Below are 21,254 nucleotides of genomic sequence, written 5' to 3' on the forward strand. Positions count from 1 at the left end.
GGTACCACTGGGCTGTTCCCGACTCCCGATTCCGTCCAGGGTAGGTCGAGGGTCGTGACATTTGGGCACTCGCTAAGATGGGGAAAAGGATAGACGAGGAGGTTGTTATGGTATGGAACAACAAGGAATACAAAGTGTGGGTTTCGGAAGATCATAACAGGAGAATTCAGACAGTGATAAACGGACTAGAGTCTCAGGCCCCAAGTTCACCGGTCGTTTCGGCGGCTTCGGGTGTCACACCCCAACCGATGGCGGAATCATCGGGGCGCGGCACTGAGCGAAACAGATTGTCCAGAAGTTTCCACAACAACTATTAATACAAATTCAGTTTAAAATGATACGTCCCATACTGTATCCCGAATAAATAACAAGTTATTACAGATAACATCCAAACAACTAATACTGTTCTGACAACTCAGATTCAAATTAAACATAAATATTGTTCAATGCCCCTAAAGACCCAGACTGACAAGATCTACAAACAACTATGCACTAGCAGCTTGTTCTTGACAGACAACTATTTGTTGGGGGCCTCTAGAGACTTATTCTAGCTTCACTTCCCTAGCAAGCAAATACCTTAAACACCTGTCACATACGTTAAAATAAAGTCAATACATGAAATGTAAAGGTGAGCATACAAGTTTGAATATAGCATATAGAGTTCGAATAGTTTACGCATAACCAGCACGTACACAGAGGGAAATGATGCATGTTAATTATCGACATGGACCTATCGATACCAACGACTGCGGGTTGACTGTCCGAGACAGTTCGCAATACATGATTACCACCGTAATCCATGCAAGTAATTGTCCTTAACAACCCCCGTGTGAACGGGTGCTGAGTCCAAACTATAGTACTACGTTGCTAAGGCAGGTAGACAACATTCCACGTGTAAACATAACAACAAGCATACATTTAGTCACGTAATACATGCAATCGGTTAGCGTTCAAATAGTTTGAATAGTGTGTTCGATTGTGATTTTGATAGGTAACGTATGTAACACCCAAAAGTGCTAAAGCAAAAAGGGTTCGAGTATACTCACAGTGGTTGGTTATGGATTGAAGGGAGCGCTGAGAGTAGGGTTAGCCTGAATAGTTCGATAGCATAACGATGAGTAACGCGGAAACGCAAATAAGTGCAAATGGATCAATTAGTCTGGTCGATCGAACAGCAGGTTCGATCGAACGGGCTGTTCGATCGGCTTGAAAGTCCGTTTGAACAGTCCTATTCGATCGGCCGGTAGGCTCGATCGGCTGGCCCATTCGAGTGGATTGTTTCTTCCTCTGATGTGTTTGTGTATGATGGTTTGAACTTTTGAAGTTTTTTGTTGTAGCATTTGAGAACACTGAAGTGTTCTTACCTTTCTGGTCGATCGATCGAACGGTCCCCTCGATCGGCCGGCTTAACCGATCGGTTAGGAACTTCAGAAGTAGTTCTCAGTAGAATGTCACTCGATCGAACAGCCTGTTCGATCGGCTGGCATTCCATACTACGAACGAGTTGCAAAATCGATTAAGTGTTGAAGCATAGTATCTCATGATCCGAAGAGTAATGTTTACCAATCGAGTAGCGTATTCGATCGAACATCACTTCGTCAATATCATACTTCATGAAATTTGAAAGGTGAACCATGTGCTAGCCGATCGGCTAGCCCGGCCGATCGGCTGGTATGTTCGATCGGCTGGGCTGTTCGTTTGAACAGCCTAGCCGTTCGGCCAGCAGTTCTGACCTGGTCGGCCTTTCGTCTAACACTTGGCTGTTTGATGATTTTAAGGTATTCTGACAGCGAGTTAAACCATAGAACGTGGGTCCTTACTTGCTTCACTAGTTCGGATGGGAATCACCCAAGTCCGGCCGGTGAACTGTTCGGAACGGTAGTTTGATGTTTAACCCGAAATCGGTGAACCTTGTAGATAGTATCCGAATCTTGAACCTTTTAACCGTTAGAATGATTAGTTAGTTGGTTCGAGCTCCGTTTCTATCGGTTTTAAGGTTTTGAGTGTAAAATGTTAAAGAAAAGTTGGAAATCCTTCCATGAAAATGTTAAGATTCTTACAAATCCTAGTTTGTTTATGTGGAAATCGGTCAGATCTAAGCTATTCATGGTTGAATGAGGCCAAAGTATGATGTTCTTCAAGAACACCATGATGACATCACCCAAGAACACTTAGATCTTGGTGATTTCACGGTTAGAAATCAAGTTTTGAAAGATAGAAAGGTGAAGAATCATGTAATGATAAAAAACGTACAAGAATTAGAGTGAAAACTTACCGGAGTTAGGAGAAATCTGCGAAAAGGTGAAGAACAAGGCTGGTTCGGTCAGAGCTTTCCAAAAATAGTAAGGGTGATAATGACAGGGCTATTTATAGGCCTCCCAAAGAGGAAAGTGTCAACCGATCGGCCAGGATCTCCGATCGAATGGCCTGCTCAATCGGCCAGGAAAGTGCTAGCCGATCGGCTGGCCTGTTTGATCAGGATGCTTCCTGTTCGATCAGCAACCCTTTTCGAATGTTTCGCGACGGTTTCCGATATTTTGATTTCGATAGACGATGATACGAATACGATAGAGTTCCTAGTCAAATTACTTTCAGTCCCAACTACTATATCTAACATACAATCATCTATAAGTCATGTTTCGATGTCGGTTTTGATTGAGTCTGATTGCTTTTCGAGTTTCGATTGGTTCGATTGAATACCGCAAAACATAAAGTAAACATGCACAAGTAACACATAAGGCACACACACACGTAAGCATTACCACACCAGTTTCGCATAGTTCGAGTCTCGAGTTCAATTGATTGATTTGATTAACTTGATTATCGATTGATTAACTTTATCGCATTGTTACTTCCTATTATTCACAGTCGTAAATCGGTCGCATTGATTAAACATTCGATCATTTTATTTAGACAACACTTACTCCACATAATACAAGAAGCAAAAAGAAACGTTAACAGTCAAAGAAGTCAAGTTGACTTGGACTTCGACTTTGACTTTGACATTCGAAAACACGGGGTGTTACATCGGGTGTGGGTGCGGATGAAGATGTGGAGGAGGGAGAACTCCGGGACGGGATGGAGGAGTCTCTGGTTCCGGCACATGCGATGGTTGGGTTGTCTGGGGAGTCCGAACGGTTGGACACTGTGGGAAACGTGCTTGGGAATTTAGAGGGCCAGGGTACTTTGGAGGCTAGGGATTTGTTGGGGGAACAGACCCCTAGGCGTAATTTCTGCATGCATGGTTTTGAGGTGGGTCCAAATAAAAGAAATAAAAATAAGGAGTTGGGCCAGGGTTCGTCATCGGGCTTAAATGTGAATGTGGGTCTGGGCCAATCTAATGTGTCCAGAAAAAGACCTAGGAGGACTAGGAGCCCATGCCAGATAAGTCCTAATGGGGATTTGTTTAAGGATTGCGATGATATACAAAAGGAGCAGGTGCAAAGGTCTTTCGACCTGAACAACTCTGCTAATAATACTGGGATTTCGACTGGGGGATCGATGGTGAAGGAAGATGGGTTTAATCCAGAGATAGAGGATTCTGGCAGAGCGGTGGCCCACTCTGTGGCTACTCACCTCGATATGGAAAGAGGAGATCCCGATACGGTGGTACCTGATACGGCTGTAGAAGTAGAAGTGGATGCTACAATCGACGTGGGTACTCGTCTGGGTTTTCAGTTAAACGGATTTCGAGACCAGGTTAGTAAGGTTATCATTGGTGAAGGTGAAACGAATGTGCCCCAATGAATTTTATGTCGATAAATTTACGGGGGGTCCGGGACCAACGAAAGGTGGATTGGGTTCGTGGATTAAAAACATCCCATGGAATTCACTTTTTGGCAATCCAGGAAACAAAGGTTGGGGGTCTTGAAAATTTTATGATTAGCCGTTTTTGGGGTCGGTCAACATTTCAAGCAGAGGTAGTGGACGCTGTTGGGAACTCGGGGGGTTTGTTGTGTATTTGGAATCCTGTTGTGCTTAAATGCACGAGTGTGGTGAAAAGACAAAGGTTCATGGTAGTATCGGGGGAGCTGAGGAATAGGGGTGTGGATATAAATGTGGTAAACGTGTACGCCTTCAATGACCCGTTAGATCGCAGGCTATTATGGCGTGACCTTCTGGATGTAAAAAGTTCAAGGTCAGGGTTGTGGGTTTTCGTTGGGGATTTCAACGATGTCAGGCACCCGGCAGAAAGACTTAACTCGGAGTTTGTTGCGTTAAACGCGACATACTTTAATCAATTTATTCATCTTGCGGGTCTTTTGGAGTACCAAATGGGGGGTAAAAAATTTACGTTTCACTCGGATAATGGCTTGCACAAGAGTAAACTGGATAGATACTTGGTATGCCATAATTTTATGAATGAGTGGCCGGAAGCATCTGTGGTGGCCTTATCTAATGTCGTGTCGGACCATTGTCCGATTCTTTTGTCAGTGGTATCGACCGACTTTGGACCAGTTCCATGTCGACTTTTTAACTCATGGTTAGAGGTGCCCGGGGTCATGGATTTGGTGGAAAATCTTTGCACAGAGTTTCGATTTAATGGGCCTGCTGATTTGGGGCTCGCGACGAAACTTAAGTGGGTTAAGTTTAAAATAAAAAGATGGGTCGAGCAATGTAACGCCCTACTTATTTGTACTTTCCATTTATAGCAAGTCTTGTTCGCATTTCTATTTTTGGAAGCTTGTTCCTTTTGTATTTCGTATTTCGTTTCAAACCATTGTAAATCCGAGACTTCAATCGTAATGAAATTCGATTTTTTTTATACATGCTTATACGTGTCGCAATACCTGGGTTATACGTTACCAATCTTTAACACAAACGTGCAACCGATACTCGACATACTGATACTCATAACTTATATGTATTGTTAGCTATTAAATACGTGGTTGAATAATAATAATAATAATAATAATAATAATAGTAATAACTCTAATATTTTATTAGTATACTAAGTGCAACATAAAGTTGCATGAAAAATAAAATAATAAATAAATAAATTATAAAAAGAAAAGAAAAGAACTTAATGAAATCACCAGTTTCGTTGGACAGCCCTTTCTGGCTTATTTCCTTGTTTCTTTCAAGGTTTAAATCATCTAACCATATGATATTTTGGTTGTTAGATATATGTACAATTAACCTATCATATTAATATATATAAAGTGCCTAACGTATATGTTAAAAGGAATGGGAAAAAAAAGAGATAAAACAAGGATGTACAGCCTTGTGCGATCGGACCATGTGGCTCCATTTGAATGTTTTTTTTTTCTTATTTAACAACCTTCAAATAATTATAATATCATAATACATAAAATGCTTCATTAATATCTATCATTATGTCACGAAAAAAAAATGGAAGATGATTGTGGCTGTTAACAGCCTTCGGCCACACCTTGTGTGGTGTTTAGAATTGTTTTGTTTTATTGTTTCATCCACCAACTAAACCTATTAATTGCAATCAAACTTAACCCTAATTCTTCCCCCTATAAATACAACTTAATCTCAGCCTCCTTACCACTTTACAAACTCAAATCTCACTCTCAAAACTCTCTCAAACTCCCTAAAATTCGCAGCTATAATCAGAATTTCGGACAGATTCAGCAAGCTTCACTAAAGTGAGCATAACTCACTCAATACTTGTCCGATTTAGTCCATTCTTTTTCCTATGTGCTTGGATCGACCTTACCTTCGATTCCATGGGTTTTTCACAGTAAATAAGTCCCTGGAACTCTGGCAAAAAGGCTCCAAAGTTCACTGTTCATTTATGATTTCATCTATTCTTCACTAAACTTGTTCAACTTGAGTCTAACTCATCTCAAACCTATGTCCTTATGCTTATAACCACTTCTATGGTTAGTTAGGCTTAAAAACAAGGTTGAGACATACAAAATCAGAGGTTAAACCTCAAATAAATTCTGTTTTGATTAGGGTTTTAACCCACAAATCATGTTCAAGTTTCAAACTTGATATAGGAGTGATTATGGAACAACTTGGGTTTTTCCAACATAAAATCCCCACATGATTTGATGATTTCTCATAGCATAGATTGTTTACATTATTGTATTAATCTTAGTTCATGACCCTCCTTGTTTGTTGTTACAACAAGTGTAGTGGTGAACATATACGAGGTGCCTAAATGGAAACTTGTTCTTCCTACCTCCTACATGATTTCTATGACACACCTTGAGGTACCTAAATGAAGATGTAATCTTCTACCTCATACTTGAAATACTTGAACATGTGGACTTAATAATATACTATACAACCTAAATAATATCTATGTACACTCGAACCTTTGATGTTGAAATCATGTTCATTTGTCAAAGTAGTAGAACATCATCTAAGGACCTAAACCTTGTTATGATTCTTATGGGTGTTCAACTCATGAAATCATTAAAACCCTTGTGGTTACCAAGTGTCATACAAGTGTTATGTGTGAAGATGATTAGTTTGATATAATATTTTCATGTCGCTTTAGTTTCGAATCCTTAATCTTCTGATTTCCCCAAACTCATACACTTTGTTCCTTTGTGTAGAAGGACAAGTTGCTCCAACTAGCTAATCCAACAACCAACTTACTCTCGGATTCCCAAGTTCAAGACTTGCAAAACCCACTACTACAGAACAGAGCTTTAGACGGGGTGATATGGGTTTTAAGACGGTGTTTTCAACACCGTCTTAATGTACACTGGTTTAAAATCAAGTCTTATTAGACGGTGTTCAATTTGAACACCGACTTAAACTTGGTGAACACCGTCTTTTGGTGTTCAATTTGAACACCGGCTTAAACTTGATGAACACCGTCTTTTGGTGTTCAATTTGATAAACTTGATGACCACCGTCTTTTGATATTATGATATAAATCGTCGCTGTTATACTATTGTCGCAATTGTCACTATTTCTCCGTCGTCGCTGATGCTTAAAAAACGTTTTTTTTTTCTTGTTTTTTCAATACAAACCTGCCAAGTTCCGGTTCATGACACACAAAAACAAAATAAACATAAACTAATAAGCATAAACGTAAGCATAAATGGTTGCCTTTCAAAAAAAATATAAGCATAAACGTCACAATCCGGGTTCGTTTTAAGTCATAATTCACAAACACGTCATAAAACTATCTAAGATATAAAATGTAATAATTGTACGTCATATCCGTGTCATCATCCGCTTCTTCATCAGATACTTAGTCAAATACTTTCCAAACAGCTGCCTGGAGGGGGATTAAGTACTCATATGCAAGCTGGACAAAAAAAATATATTTATCAATTTTAACATAAACTAGTATTATAACCGCCGCGCGTTGCCGCGGCATCGGTGTCAAAACATATTGCAACTCGAATTTATACTATTAAATATGAAAACGTATTCCATTTGACAGTTTCATTTGATCTTTGTTTAAATGAGCACCACCCACCATTTTCCGATTTTCAATTCCACCATCACCACCACCCAACATTTTCCAATTTTCATTACCACCACATACCTTTAATGTGCTTGATGTTAAAAAAAAAGGTTTCCAGTCTTTGGGAGCGATCGATCGGCTCTCTCTCTCTCTCATACACACATAACTACAAGATCACTGCCAGCAAAACCACATCCTTCTTCGGCTACTCATCTCCGCAACAAATCCCTGGTCATAAACCATCACTCCAATTGATGCATGTCTAAAACTGTCACAAATTAAAAAAAAAAAAAAAAAAAAAAAAAAAAAGAGGTTTAATAGGTTTTAAAGTATATTGTAGTGAAAAGTTTATCTAAATTGGATATACTCTCTAAGGCGTAATCAACATAAGATATACTCTCTAAGGCGTAATCAACATAAGATGTTGATTATAAACAGGTTGATTTTCATGTTCATCAACTTAGGGTAGCAGTTTCACTGTTTCAGGTATTATGCCCATAAAATAGTGATGAAATGGTTGTGTTTGTTTGTTAAAATAGACATTTCAGACTTAGAAAAAACCTTGTTCGTTAAAATTTAGTCTAAATCATATTGTTTTTATGTATTCATGAAACCATCTGTGCTCATAAACTACAACACTAAACTGATATACATCCAAAGCCTATAACTTCCAGTAACTCATATTAGTGTTCAAAATTTCGTCTAAAATCATAATTTTTTTTAACTTTTACCCTCGGTAGATAATAAGCATATGAATGATTAACGCATAGTTTAGTCATCACAAAAAAAAAAAAATCTGGCCGGACCTGAAACCTGTTCTGGCCCGGACCCATTTCAACCCGAACCCGTTCTGACCCGAACCCGTTTCGACCCGAACCAAAACAACCCTTTTTTTAATTGACCCATTTTGACACATGACCCAACCCGACCCGACACGTTTGCCAGGTCTAGTTTGAATGGTTAAGACCTCTAATCTGAATTGGTCAAAAATTTGCCTCTGAACGGTTAAGCATTATACTGGCTCTTAATCAGCACTTAATGGTTCAGACAACACTTAACCATTCAGAAATTACCATACATAATTTCAATCAATTTCTATCTCAAAATATTGTTTTATAATTCCTAAATCGTCATTACTAACTATTTAATATTTCATTTATTCAACCTATATAATACACAAGTTTCTAACGTAGGTAACAAAAAATGATATAGGCAACAATCTATAAATAATCAGTTGTATATGCAATAATACCTTTGATGTTCTTGGTGCCCTCAGCTGACAGCCCAGAGCTTAGAGGATAAAGGGTGTCATCCACATCTAAAAGTCAACATAACAAAATTTCAAAATCCCATTAAATAAAAAATAAATTAAAATTTAATCAAGTCAGAAATGAAAATTTAGATGCTTACCAAAAAGAAGGCAATCAGGCATTCATATCTTGACTGTGGGATCTGTTGGTGGTATTCATTTTCATAGTCCATTTTGTACTAACCTACAACAATCAGTATTCATCATTTTACCAAAAAAATAGTCAAACATTTGACCCATCTAAAACCTTATTCCAATGTTGTTGGATTTGATTTTAGGATTATCGGCTAAACCAAATACTAACCCAGAACAAATGCTTGTAATCAAGCTCAAATCGGGCGTATAGAAAACATTTATAAGACATTTGGTCAGATTTATTTGTTCACGTAGACGGTTCGATTTATTTAAATCGGGCGTATGGAAGTCGTAAGGGTAACCGAATAACTAACCAGATACGCAGTCACAGTCGCCACCTCTACTGCGGACTTGTAAAGCTCAGACAAATCGGGACCCTGTAGTAAAAAATCTCAGTGATCATTGATAGATGTATATGTATCGTTCGTTAGTTTAATTAAGTCCGTTTAGACCCACACGTGATCCGCGATAGATAATTATTATATGTAATCAAATAATTTGTGAGTTGCATCTTTCGAGTATTTCTTCTTTTCTTTAGCTGCTGGCAACTCAAAAAAACTTGTGAGTTGCATCTTTAACATCTTCAAGAACATGAATAGGCCAACCTTAAAAACTTAAAGGGTTAGTAGTTATCACACATGGCCTTAGACTATTACGTCGTATGCATAGAAAAACATACAATTCAAATCATAATATGCATCACAGTATGAAAACAACAGCAGCATTAATCCTTGAAAACTAGAATACCTGAAGCTTGAGGACACTTGTTTGAGCTGGAATTAGGCTTGTAATTATAGGGTAAGACATTAAAACCAGCGGGAATATTACGACAGTTAGAGCAAAAACAAGTTGTGCATAATAACCGACCGGATTTCTGGTCCTGTCAGGGTAAGAGGATGCTGCCGGGCTGCTGGTCTGAGTGGAAAAATGCTGGTCTGAGTGGCCCTAAATATCAAGTTTTAACAATTAGCTGTAGATATCAAGTTCTAACAAACCCTAGACTATAAATTATCCAAATTCCAAGTGCCAGAAGAAAAAATTAACACAATATATAAAAAATTACCAAATTCATCAATTGTTGAGATACGGTGGTGAGTTCCTTGAAACCGGCGGTGGTGCGGCGTATTTCGGTGGTGGTGAATGGTGGGTCTCGGACACTGCAGACGCGAATGGTGAGATACGGTGGTTATTTAGGGGTCTCGAGTGGTGGGTACCTAGTGCTCCGGTGGTGGTGCCCATCTCAGGTGGTTGTGGTGTCTTCTCAGGCTTGTGCGATTTGGGGGGAAGTGGGAAGCAAAGGCCGCCTAAGGGTTTTGTTAATGTTAAGAGGGATATATCAAGATATAACACCAACCGTTGGATCTTTTTGTTGATCAAGGGCCAGACTCTCATCTAAGTTGCCAAAACACGGATTATAAGACGGTGTTCAAGACAACACCGTCTAAAGGTTGCATAAAATAGTATAAGACGGTGTTTAAGCATTAGACGGGGTTTTTTTGAATTTTCTTGAATATTTTAATCAAAGCAACTATGGATATTGATTTTAAGACGGTGTTATTGCTTTAACCCCATCTAAAATAAAACTTCAACACCGTCTAATACTCCATTTTCTAGTAGTGACCGTGAGTACACTCGACCCATTTACGTTTTAAACCACTTTTGGGTTGTAACATGTTACCATACAAAATTACACTTACCCACACATAAACATGCTTTATGAACTCAATCCGTTATACATGCTACTTGTTATGCTAGATAATACATGCTTTATGCCATTACTATGTTATACCCTCGCTTAACAATTATAGCGCTATAGGAGTAGCACACCACCCGACGGGGGATTGTTAGGTCATTATACTATACGGTCTCGTCACTTTTGTGGCGAGGGATGCTAAATACTAGTGGACACTTTGGGTTTAGACGTAATAATATGCATGCTAATTACCTTGCTTACAAATTGCCATGTGGATTCGAGTAAAATGCTTTATACTTATGTTATACTATTTAAACCTTGTGTACTCGCCTTTGCTTTTGCATTGAATTTTATTTTAACATGTTACAGGTTGATGATGATGATGCTATGAAATGAAGTAGCAATGATGCCTAGATACACATATAGACGTTTAGGTTTAAATGTTGTATCAGTTTTGATTATATTGTTATGTATTTCTTTTGAACTTGTTATTTGAATTTCCTTGTATTGTTGACAAATTAAATTATGAAATGAAATGGGTTTATTAAATATTGACACAAATAGTGTTATGAAGTCTCTAGCAATCTTCACACTTCGTCTCATCCCGATGTTTCCGCCATTGGTTGGGGTGTGACAAGCAATATAAGGCACATAGGGATGTGGAGTACACCGAAAAAATGTCCCAGCTAGAGGCCTTGGAGACGGCAGCGGAGTTTAGGGGGTTGACATCGAGAGAATTGGAAATGAGATCTGAATATAGGGCCTTTGTTTTGGAAGTTAACCGTCAGAAATTGATGGACTTAAAGCAAAAGGCGAGGGTGAAATGGGCGACAGATGGCGATGAAAATACGACTTATTTTCATCGGGTGATAAATGCCAATACGGCCAATAATCGGATAAATGGTTTGATGATAAATGGCGAGTGGATAACTTCTCCCCAGATCATAAAGGATACGGTTTGCACGTTCTTCTCAAACAAAATCATTGAACCAATGGTGTCAAGACCGAGGTTGGTTTGCCCAAACTTGGTTAAGGTATCGGTTGCGGAAGCGGATTTACTTGTTAAACCGTTCTCTAGGAGTGAAATCAAGGAGGCGGTGTGGGATTGTGGTGGCGACAAGGCGCCAGGTCCGGATGGTATAAACTTTAAGTTTATAAAGAGATGTTGGGGTCTTTTAGAGGATGACTTTGTTAAAGTGTTGGAGGAGTTTTTTCAATCTGCTTCAATAAATCAAGGTTGCACGTCTTCCTTTTTGACCTTGATTCCTAAATGTAGTGATCCGGGAGGGCTTGGGGATTATGGGCCAATTAGCCTTATTGGGTGTGTGAATAAGGTAATCTCCAAGGTGTTGGTGAACAGGCTAAAAAAGGTCATGCACAATATTATCTCGGAGGAGCAAACGGCTTTCTTGGCGAATAGAAGCATTCTTGACGGGCCACTCATTCTTAATGAGATCATTGCTTGGATGAAGAAATGCAAAAAGGGAGGTATGATTTTCAAGGTAGACCTTGAAAAGGCTTATGACACATTAAGCTGGGATTTTCTTAATTCGGTGCTTGATCAAATAGGGTTCCCTAGCTTATGGAGGAGATGGGTTATGGCTTTTGTGATGGGTACTAGGGCTTGGGTCTTAGTTAATGGGGCTCCTACACAAGAATTCAAGTGTTGTCGGGATTTAAGACAAGGCAACCCCTTGTCTCCGTTTTTATTCATTATCGCCACGGAGGCGCTATCCGGGGTCATTAAGAAGGCATGCGGAATCGGGTTGTTCGACGGGATCCGGTGTGCGAATGACGGGCCTCGGTTGTCACACTTTTTATACGCGGATGATGTGGTATTTTTGGGGGAGTGGTCGTTAATGAATGCGAGAAATCTTAATAGGATTCTTCGTTGTTTCTTCTTATCATCGGGTCTGCTGGTCAACCTAGCAAAGAATAGTGTATATGGGATAGGTGTTGGGAGTGCTCAGGTGCAAAGCATGGCTGAAATTTGAGGTGCAAGGTTGGTACTTTTCCTTTTATACATTTGGGCTTACAGGTGGGGGCGAACATGAACTTGAAAAAGCATTGGACTCCGGTTGTGGAGGTCTTTAGGAAGAGGTTGTCTATCTGGAAAGCTAACACGATATATATGGTGGGAAAATAACGTTGATCAAGGCAGTGATCAACTCCTTACCGACTTACTACTTTTCAATTTATCGGGCGCCATCGTCGGTTATTGATCAGTTGGAGAGGATAAGGAGAGAGTTTTTATGGGGTATCGAGGCGGATCAATCAAAAATTAATTGGGTCGCATGGCAGAAAGTGATGGCCCCAAAAGAGAGAGGCGGATTGGGTATCGGTTCGCTCCGGGATACAAACTTAGGTATGTTGGCTAAGTGGTGGTGGAGATTAAAATTGGATAGCGACTGCCTTTGGAGAAAAGTAATTTGGAGCATACATCATAATTCTAGGGTGTGGAACTTCATTCCTAGAAAGCTGTCAGTGGCGGGGGCATGGAAACAAATTGTTAAGGTGGCTGAAGATATAGAAAGATGTGGGGTTGCTCTTGAAGCCCAGTTCAGATGCATACCAGGGAGTGGAAAACAGGTTTCCTTCTGGAGAGACAGATGGCTGGGGGATACTCCCTTGTGTCTCAGGTTCCCGCGTCTCTTTGATTTGGAACGGGTCAAGTGTGTCACCTTAGCTGAGCGGTTGAAGATTATAGATGGGGCTCCAGGTATTCGGTTTGAATGGGTCAGGCAGCCAGCTTCCATGGAAGATCTGGATCAGCTTGAGAGGTTAATAGCGGAGCTAATGTTGGTGGTTAGAGGCGAAGGGGAGGATAAGTGGGAGTGGAGTCTGGAGTCGGATGATAGGTTCACAATTACTAGTTTGAAAATGTTGCTGGAAGACAGCCACCAATTGCATGTCGGGCAGGTTTTTCGCTGGAACAATTGGGTCCCGTCCAAAGTTAATTTTCTGCTGTGGAGAGTGTCTTTGGGGCGGGTCCCGGTATTGGTGGAACTCGCTAAAAGAAACGTGCAGGTCGGGTCTCTTGAGTGCAAGTTTTGCGGGGAGGCAGACGAGTCGTTAGACCATTTTTTTGCGGCTTGTAGAGTGGCTCAAGGGGTTTGGGAGTTTGTCGCAGTGTGGTGCAGGATTCCTAATCCTTTTCTGTTTAGGGTAAAGGATGTCCTGGACATTAGGATGCACATGAGAGGCTCTACAAAATGGAAAAAACTGGTTAATGCCATTGCTCAAATTGGTGTATGGTGTATATGGAAATGGCGAAACGATTTAATTTTTAACCAGAAGGTGAGGGACGTAGAAGACATTAAGGAGGAGATAAAACATCTCAGATACCTCTGGATCAAACATCGAGCAAAAGCCCAAAATTTGGAGTGGGTGCAATGGTGTAATTTTGAAATGTATGGTCTGAACTTGTAGCCTTTTGTCTTCTTTGTAGCTGTATTAGTTCTGTGGTGATGAGCCAACGAGTTGGTTGGTTCTAGATGAAATAATATATTTGTTGACCTTTTCAAAAAAAAAAAAAAAAACATGTGTGATTAATGTTTTCAGCATGCGTGATTAATGTTTTCAACATGCGTGATTTGGGTTTTTTAGTTTATAACGTACGTGACATTCAAATGAACGTGCGTAATTATCTATCATACGTGATGTACGTTAAGCCGTATTGTACGTTAACTGGCCTCTCTCTCTTTTTATATATATACTGTGTGATATTTGATAATCTTATTTGTGGTATTGTGCTAAGCCTCGTAGGACACACACTATTTTGGTATGTGTATTGTATTTTGGGAAAAATACAGATGTTAGGTGTTTATTTAAAAGGTATAAATTTGTCACTTATTTTAATATGGACTTAACCAAAAGTTTAGGTCGCCAACAGGTCGTTCGGGTCAAATGTTTTTAGAAAATAAAACATTGTTTAAATTAAAATGTTTTTAGAAGGTTAAACATTTGTTTGAATATCATAAGTTAGGTGAACAATTTAGGTCTCATAGTATTAGTACGATCATTAAAGTGTTCCTTAGGACACAAGTAGATAGATTACTTTTGAGGGCTTTTTGGAAATAATTTATATATTTCACGCTTCCTAAGGTGAGTTTTCACAACCCCATTTTTATATAAAGTTTTATTTACGTTTTGGGGAAAAACATGTTTGTATTAATATATTGGCATGTTAATGGACAATGATTAAGTGTGATTTATGTGAACTGTGGGTAAGGATTATTGAGATACCCCTAACGAAGGGGTTTGATCCATGGAAATTTTCCTACCTCTATAATCATTAGCCTAAAGGGGTAAAATATAATGATAGATCTATCGAGTATTCGGGTTTGACAACCCAGTCTGTCGCTCTGGCCGAAATAAGATGAGTAACTATATGCTTTTTGAGAATTATTATTATAGGGGATATTCATGCTTTGATTATGGGCTCATAGTTGGTAACATATGTCATATTCCTTGCAAGCTTATGATGTCACATGTTGTCTAATTAAATTTCTGTACGAGAACTTTTGAGAAAAAAACTGGGAGGTTTTTGCCTAGAAGTTTGTAATAAAAAAACGGGAATGTGGAAATAGATTTGCTAGTTGTTTTAAAGTGGAGGTTTCGTGAAATGTAAATTTGCCTAAACATTTTAAAATAGAGATTTTTTTTTTAATTTAAATTTGTCTTTCAACTCATCAACCATTGGGTTGACATTTCTTAAGCGTGACTTTTCAGGTACATGAACGACTTTGTGTTTTTTGTGAAAGTGTGTTTTAGTGAAGAATATTTTTACATGTTTGGGACAAGTTATGCAACCGGATCATTTGTTTGAACTTAAACTAATCCGTTTTAAGTTTATAATTTTGGATGATGGTAATCATCATGAAATAAAACATTTCTAAAGTTATTATGTATATTGTTTGCTAAAATGTTATTGGTTGTCAACCCTCGTCACCACAATGCTTGCTTTTCGCTGTGATTTTTGAGACAAATACCCTTTACGATGGGGTTCCAAGAATGCATCACCCCTGTAGTAGGGTTCGAGTAGGGCCCTAGTGGGGTCCACACCCACCAAACCACCCCATGCCCTGCGTTGTGAACCATGTGGGTGTCGAAACATGACGTTGTTGCAAGCCCACGCCCACCCAACCACCTCGTGCCCCGCGTTGTGAACCTTGTTGTGTGTGTGGCGAGCGATTTTTCACTGGTCTGGAGGGAAAACCGCTAGACAACGTGGAAAATTGGTATTTGGTGGGTTTGAGTGTAAAAAAACTTTTTTTTTTATGAAAAAATACCCCATATATAATCACATATTTCACCCAAAAACTGCACATCAAATCATCCATTTCTCTCATCCACGAAACGACCTTGATAAAGAAGAAGACGATCATTAATGTTTATGTAATTTTATTTTAAAGTGATGTAATTTTATTTTAATCTTATGTAATTTTTATTTTTTTAAATAGATTTTTTATGTTAAATATAAAATAATAGAAAAAAGTGTGTGTCACGTGTCAAACAACACTCTTTCACGCTCCGTCCCACACCCCTCGTTTTTGCACCACGCCCCATTTTTTACGTGTGCTTACATGTTGTCCACATGTTGCATAACGCCCCATTTTCAAGCCCCCGCAACGTATAATCTAAAAGATTCATCCACATGAGTATAAAGTTTAAATGTTTTAATAAAAGCTTGATTATTAACGTTTACATATTCTCAATGGTAAGAGCATTCACATTCAATCCACCATACTTTCACCCTAAATTACACTAAAAAACACTACATTTTCTCTCTCCTTTTCAATTAAATAATATTTTTTATACCTTTATCATTATCTTTTCTCTCTCCTCCACTCACAACCACTTTCAAAATATATTAAAAAATTATAGGGGGTGAACAGTGTCCCCCCAAATATACAGATGAACAGTAACTTTTTCTCTCTCCTCTACTCACAACCACTTTTTATACTTTTTATATTTTAAAAACACCACACACATAATTTAGTTATTTGGATGTGAATGCTCTAACATGGAAGGTTATAATAATGTAAATGTCAAATACATACGAGTATCTTGAATTCATATGTATGTTAATATGTTATTTTTATGTATTCCAATAGATAACAAGGGTTTTAGTCCTTATTTCAACTACCATGAAGGGGTTAACCAATTAGCAATACATGCATCTTGCAATTTTCTCTTGAGAGATAATTACCATAATATTAAACAACAAAACAAGATGCGCCCGTGGCCTAATGGATAAGGCGTCTGACTTCTAATCAGGCGATTGTGGGTTCGAGTCCCACCGGGCGTGTATCTATTATTCCTGTTTATTTTTTTTTTCGGTTTTTAGTTTTTTACTATTAAACGTAACGCAAATTCCTTTTTCCCCCCAATTGTTTCCGTCAACAACAGATTATGGATTCCGTAAACCCTAATCTCCATAATTCCGACAATCCGAAGATGAAATTCACCAATTATCTCCCTCTTCTCTTAACTCTACTCTGCTTAGCTGAAATCGGCTTCTTATTCCGACTCGAATCCAATCACAATTACTCGTTTTTCACTGATCCGATCGATCAGAAGATATCAGGTTTGGTGCATAACTGTGGTGGTGCTGGAGAAAGCTGTGAGGAGTGGTTGGAGAGAGAAGATAATGTAGCGTATTCTAGGGATTTTGTTAAACAACCTGTACTTATTGCCGGTCGTGAGGAGGTTTGTTTATTCTATTGTGATTATGTCTAATGTTGGGATTAAGAATGTTGTTTTTTATTTTAAAATTTTTAAAATGGTACATGTTCGTTTGTGTTCGTGAACTAGTACAATGCTAAATGAATGCACATACAACAAGGCTCCGTTTGGTTCGTTTACAACCCTGTATGTTTTCCATTGTTGTTTATCTCACTAATAAGACATGAAGGACTGAAAATATGTGAGGATTTGAAAGGTGTATAACTGTATATACTGATTGATTATGCATTTTGAAGTTTGTTTCTGTAAATATGAGTTTGTGTTATTATTATTTTTTTTTAATGGCCAACAAACTCAATCCCGAGCACTCTCGGGGCATCCACTGGACAAACGGAGTACTCCGAGAGTAACCCGAGTCCACCACCAGTTCCGGGGAAAACCCGATAACCCACCCGCCCGTAGGCACGACAGTAAATTACCGGTAAAACCCGTTTGGCTCAAGGATCCAACCCAGGTTTCCCTGGGTCTCCTATCATTGCCCACCAGTGCCTCACTCTGCACCAAGTGGGAGTCGAACCTGCATCTCTCAAGAGAAATGCAAGCCCTCCACCACTTGATCTAGAGATCATTGGCATGAGTTTGTGTTATTGATGAGATTTTCTGAGTTCTGGACTTAATGTGGTGTTGAAGGATTGGAAGTCGTGTTCGGTTGGGTGTAAGTTTGGAGTTTACAAGAAGAATGCTGATGCTGCGTTTGGGTTGCATAAAGAGAATGGGACAGCTGGCATTCTTCGGTCGATGGAATCGGCTCACTACTTTCCCAAGAATGAGATCTCCGTGGCGCGGCGGTGGGTATGCACTCTCTATGATAACGATAATCCTTCATGTAGTCAGATTACAAATTTATAGTTTTGTTTAATTTGCATATTCGAATTAATTGAATAAAGAAACTCAAATATATATAACGTTTCAGAGCAGGATACGACATCATTATGACTACCAGTCTCTCCTCAGATGTGCCTGTTGGATACTTCTCTTGGGCAGAGTATGATATAATGGCACCTGTTGTGCCAAAAACTGAAAAAGCATTAGCAGCTGCGTTTATTTCTAACTGTGCTGCTCGCAACTTCCGTTTACAAGCCCTTAAGATGCTTGAAAATTCAAATGTCAAGATTGATTCTTATGGTCGTTGTCATGGAAACCGTAATGGAAAGGGTAAGCGTTTGAGCTTTTCTTATGCAAAATCCAAAATTTGGTCTTCACATTGTATATGCACATTTATATTTATACTTTCTAGTATTCTCCCTTTTTAATCACCAACAATTCTTATTTTTCTTTTCAGTTGACAAGGTTGAAACGCTTAAACGATACAAATTTGGCTTAGCTTTTGAGAATGCCAATGAAGAAGACTATGTCACCGAAAAATTCTTCCAGTCACTTGTTGCAGGTATGATGTCATTTTTGTAGCAAAAATTTTGAGTTATTTATATGCACTTTCCTTTGTTATCTTTTGGAACATTATTTCCTTCATTATAAAAATTACTTGTGGGAGCTTACGTTTGAGTAATTTTGTAGGAACGGTTCCTGTTGTTGTTGGTGCTCCAAATATTCAAGATTTCGCTCCTTCGCCGAGTTCAGTTTTACATATCAAGGAACTAGCCAGTGTTGAGCCTGTTGTTAAAATGATGAAACACCTTGCAGAGAATCTGACTGCTTATAATGAATCACTACGGCAAGTTCTATTTCTGTTTTTTTTTTTTATTATTTTTTTTTTTTATAACAGATAACCACATAAAATGGGCGGGCAAGGAATACGGGTCGAATATGGTTGTGTTATCAAATTATAAGTTTTTTGTGGGATTGATACAATATACCAGTCATCAATAAATAATTCTTACAGATGGAAATATGACGGGCCTTCTGATTCTTTCAAGGCTCTTGTGGATCTGGCTGCAGTTCATTCTTCTTGCCGGTTATGCATTTTCATTGCAACTAGAATCTACGAGAAAGAAGAAAAAAGGCCCGAATTCTCAAAAAGACCATGCAAGTGTAGAACGGGCTCAGAAATTGTATATCATGTTTACGTACGAGAGAGGGGGAGGTTTGATATGGAGTCTATTTTCTTAAGGTAATAATATTCTCTTGTAATTCGGTTGGTCCCTGTGGTTTCACGTTTTTTCACGTTTAGTCCCCACCTTTTGAAAATAGCAGGTATGCTCCCTATGGTTTGTCATTTTGTTACTCGGATAGTCCCCTGAGAAAATGTCAGGGGACTATCCGAGTAACAAAATGACAAACCATAGGGAGCATACCTGCTATTTCCAAACTAACTGACATCTACTCGGTGACTAACCGAGTAACAAAATAACAAACCATAGGGAGCATACCTGCTATTTTCAAAAGGTGGGGACTAAACGTGAAAAAACGTTAAACCACTGGGACCATCCGCGCAATTAACTCTAATTTAATATAACAACTTGGTTTAACAGGTCTGGGAATTTGAGCATAGAGGCCTTAGAATCTGCGGTTTTGTCAAAATTCAAGTCTCGGAAACATGAAACTATATGGAGGACGGAAAGGCCTGAAAGCATAAGAGGTGACGAAAAGGAGCTGAAAGTTTACAGGATATACCCTGTTGGCATGACTCAAAGGCAAGCTTTATACAAATTTAGTTTCAAAGCTAACAATAACTCATTTAAAAGTCACATTATAAGCAATCCATGTGCAAAGTTTGAGGTCATCTTTGTGTAGTTAGAATTGAAGTTATTCGTCATCATGAAAGCATCCTTAAACGTCGCTAGTTTGATGACATGCAAAAATCTGGTGTGGTGAAAGTACTGCTTGTGCACTTTGATTTTAAACACAGTGCTTTTATATAGAGAGAGACCCACCACACACACAGAGTTAATAAGGGGATTATACATGACACGTATATATCTTGTTAAATGGAAATTCAATTTTATAAGCGACACTTTTTTCAACGGAGGCAATGGTTGGCATAACGTGAACTACTCAATGTAAACAAATAAAGTTTAATACATAATCTAGCTGAATGTCGACACAAATAACATTACTCACAATCTAGATGCTTATAATCAGTCTAAAACAAGAAAATGGATAACAATAGAACGATGCATGTTTTAAGGTGTTTTGTGAGACTAATAAACTCATGTATTTGGACCCTCCCCTTATGGTTCATCCACACAACTAAATACTAACATTCTATTTGGAGACAGGTTTAGTTTACAACCCCTTTTATCTTGATTCTCAGAGTCTATTTGTCTTCAGTTTTTAAGAATCAAATCCACGAATCCAGAAGACCCATTCCGACCACAATCAAACAAACTGTATTTTCGTCAATCGCTGTCTTATTTGAGGATCTAAACCACCATTGCAAGTTGTAATGTCATTAAGGATTTGAGGTTTTAAACCACCATTACGTGGGAAAAAAAGTCTCATATTTTACTTTACTATCTCAAACTACTAAACTAAGAAATATTTGCTCACGTGATGAATAAAAGACATTCTAAATAAATATTGGATACAATGTCTTGTTTTATGTGTTGTATATGCATTAAATACTTGTGGGCATAGTGACATGCTTATAGAACTAGAATGATACCAAATAAACGAGTAATGGTATAATAACATGTCCTGTGACGGGACAATCTCACATGAAGATTTGACACCTTAGATAAAATCCCACATCATTTGTTCACATGAGTGATACTTGACTGAAGGAATCCTCAATTCAAATACCATCAACCTTCTCTTAACAATTTGGACATGTGCGAGAGTATAACTCTATATCTAAATGTGTTTGGATCCAAGAAATTCAAGGCGAGACACCTTCATCGAAGTCTCAATACTGGAAATAGAAAATCAAAGTCATATGTTTCCATGGATAAAAATAAAATAGACAATATTTATTGATATCAAAACCTGAATCACATAATATAATGTAATGTTTAATATTACCTATATATACATTTCTCATGGGTGAGATTAGTGAACATTTGTTATTGGTG

The 21,254-nt window shown here is 38.5% G+C and overlaps 2 protein-coding genes, 2 long non-coding RNA genes and 1 other non-coding gene across 5 annotated transcripts; 4 read left to right on the plus strand and 1 right to left on the minus strand.

Moving 5' to 3' along the window:
• Positions 1 to 3,743: 3,743 nt before the first annotated feature.
• Positions 3,744 to 4,652, plus strand: LOC110917248. The gene has a single exon (XM_022161838.1). The coding sequence runs from the start codon at positions 3,744 to 3,746 to the stop codon at positions 4,650 to 4,652; it is 909 nt and encodes a 302-aa protein (XP_022017530.1).
• An 874-nt stretch (positions 4,653 to 5,526) lies between these two features.
• LOC110916899 lies at positions 5,527 to 6,880 on the plus strand. The gene is made up of 2 exons (XR_002580100.2): positions 5,527 to 5,615; positions 6,537 to 6,880. It is a non-coding gene; the product is annotated as an uncharacterized LOC110916899 (long non-coding RNA).
• Positions 6,881 to 7,015: 135 nt separating this feature from the next.
• On the minus strand, positions 7,016 to 10,874 carry LOC110916898. Its single transcript, XR_002580099.2, has 7 exons — positions 9,910 to 10,874; positions 9,594 to 9,791; positions 9,161 to 9,223; positions 8,813 to 8,895; positions 8,655 to 8,720; positions 7,484 to 7,670; positions 7,016 to 7,240 (listed from the first exon to the last, which is right to left on the minus strand). It is a non-coding gene; the product is annotated as an uncharacterized LOC110916898 (long non-coding RNA).
• Positions 10,875 to 16,776: 5,902 nt separating this feature from the next.
• On the plus strand, positions 16,777 to 16,849 carry TRNAR-UCU. The gene has a single exon. It is a non-coding gene; the product is annotated as a tRNA-Arg (tRNA).
• LOC110917016 (glycoprotein 3-alpha-L-fucosyltransferase A) lies at positions 16,833 to 20,104 on the plus strand. Its single transcript, XM_022161637.2, has 7 exons — positions 16,833 to 17,250; positions 17,917 to 18,074; positions 18,200 to 18,441; positions 18,569 to 18,673; positions 18,802 to 18,958; positions 19,127 to 19,354; positions 19,716 to 20,104. The coding sequence occupies exons 1-7, from the start codon at positions 16,954 to 16,956 to the stop codon at positions 19,975 to 19,977; spliced, it is 1,449 nt and encodes a 482-aa protein (XP_022017329.1). The 5' UTR covers positions 16,833 to 16,953; the 3' UTR covers positions 19,978 to 20,104.
• Positions 20,105 to 21,254: the final 1,150 nt, after the last annotated feature.

The sequence above is a fragment of the Helianthus annuus genome, chromosome 16 (assembly GCF_002127325.2).
Source record: "Helianthus annuus cultivar XRQ/B chromosome 16, HanXRQr2.0-SUNRISE, whole genome shotgun sequence".
NCBI lineage: Eukaryota > Viridiplantae > Streptophyta > Magnoliopsida > Asterales > Asteraceae > Helianthus > Helianthus annuus.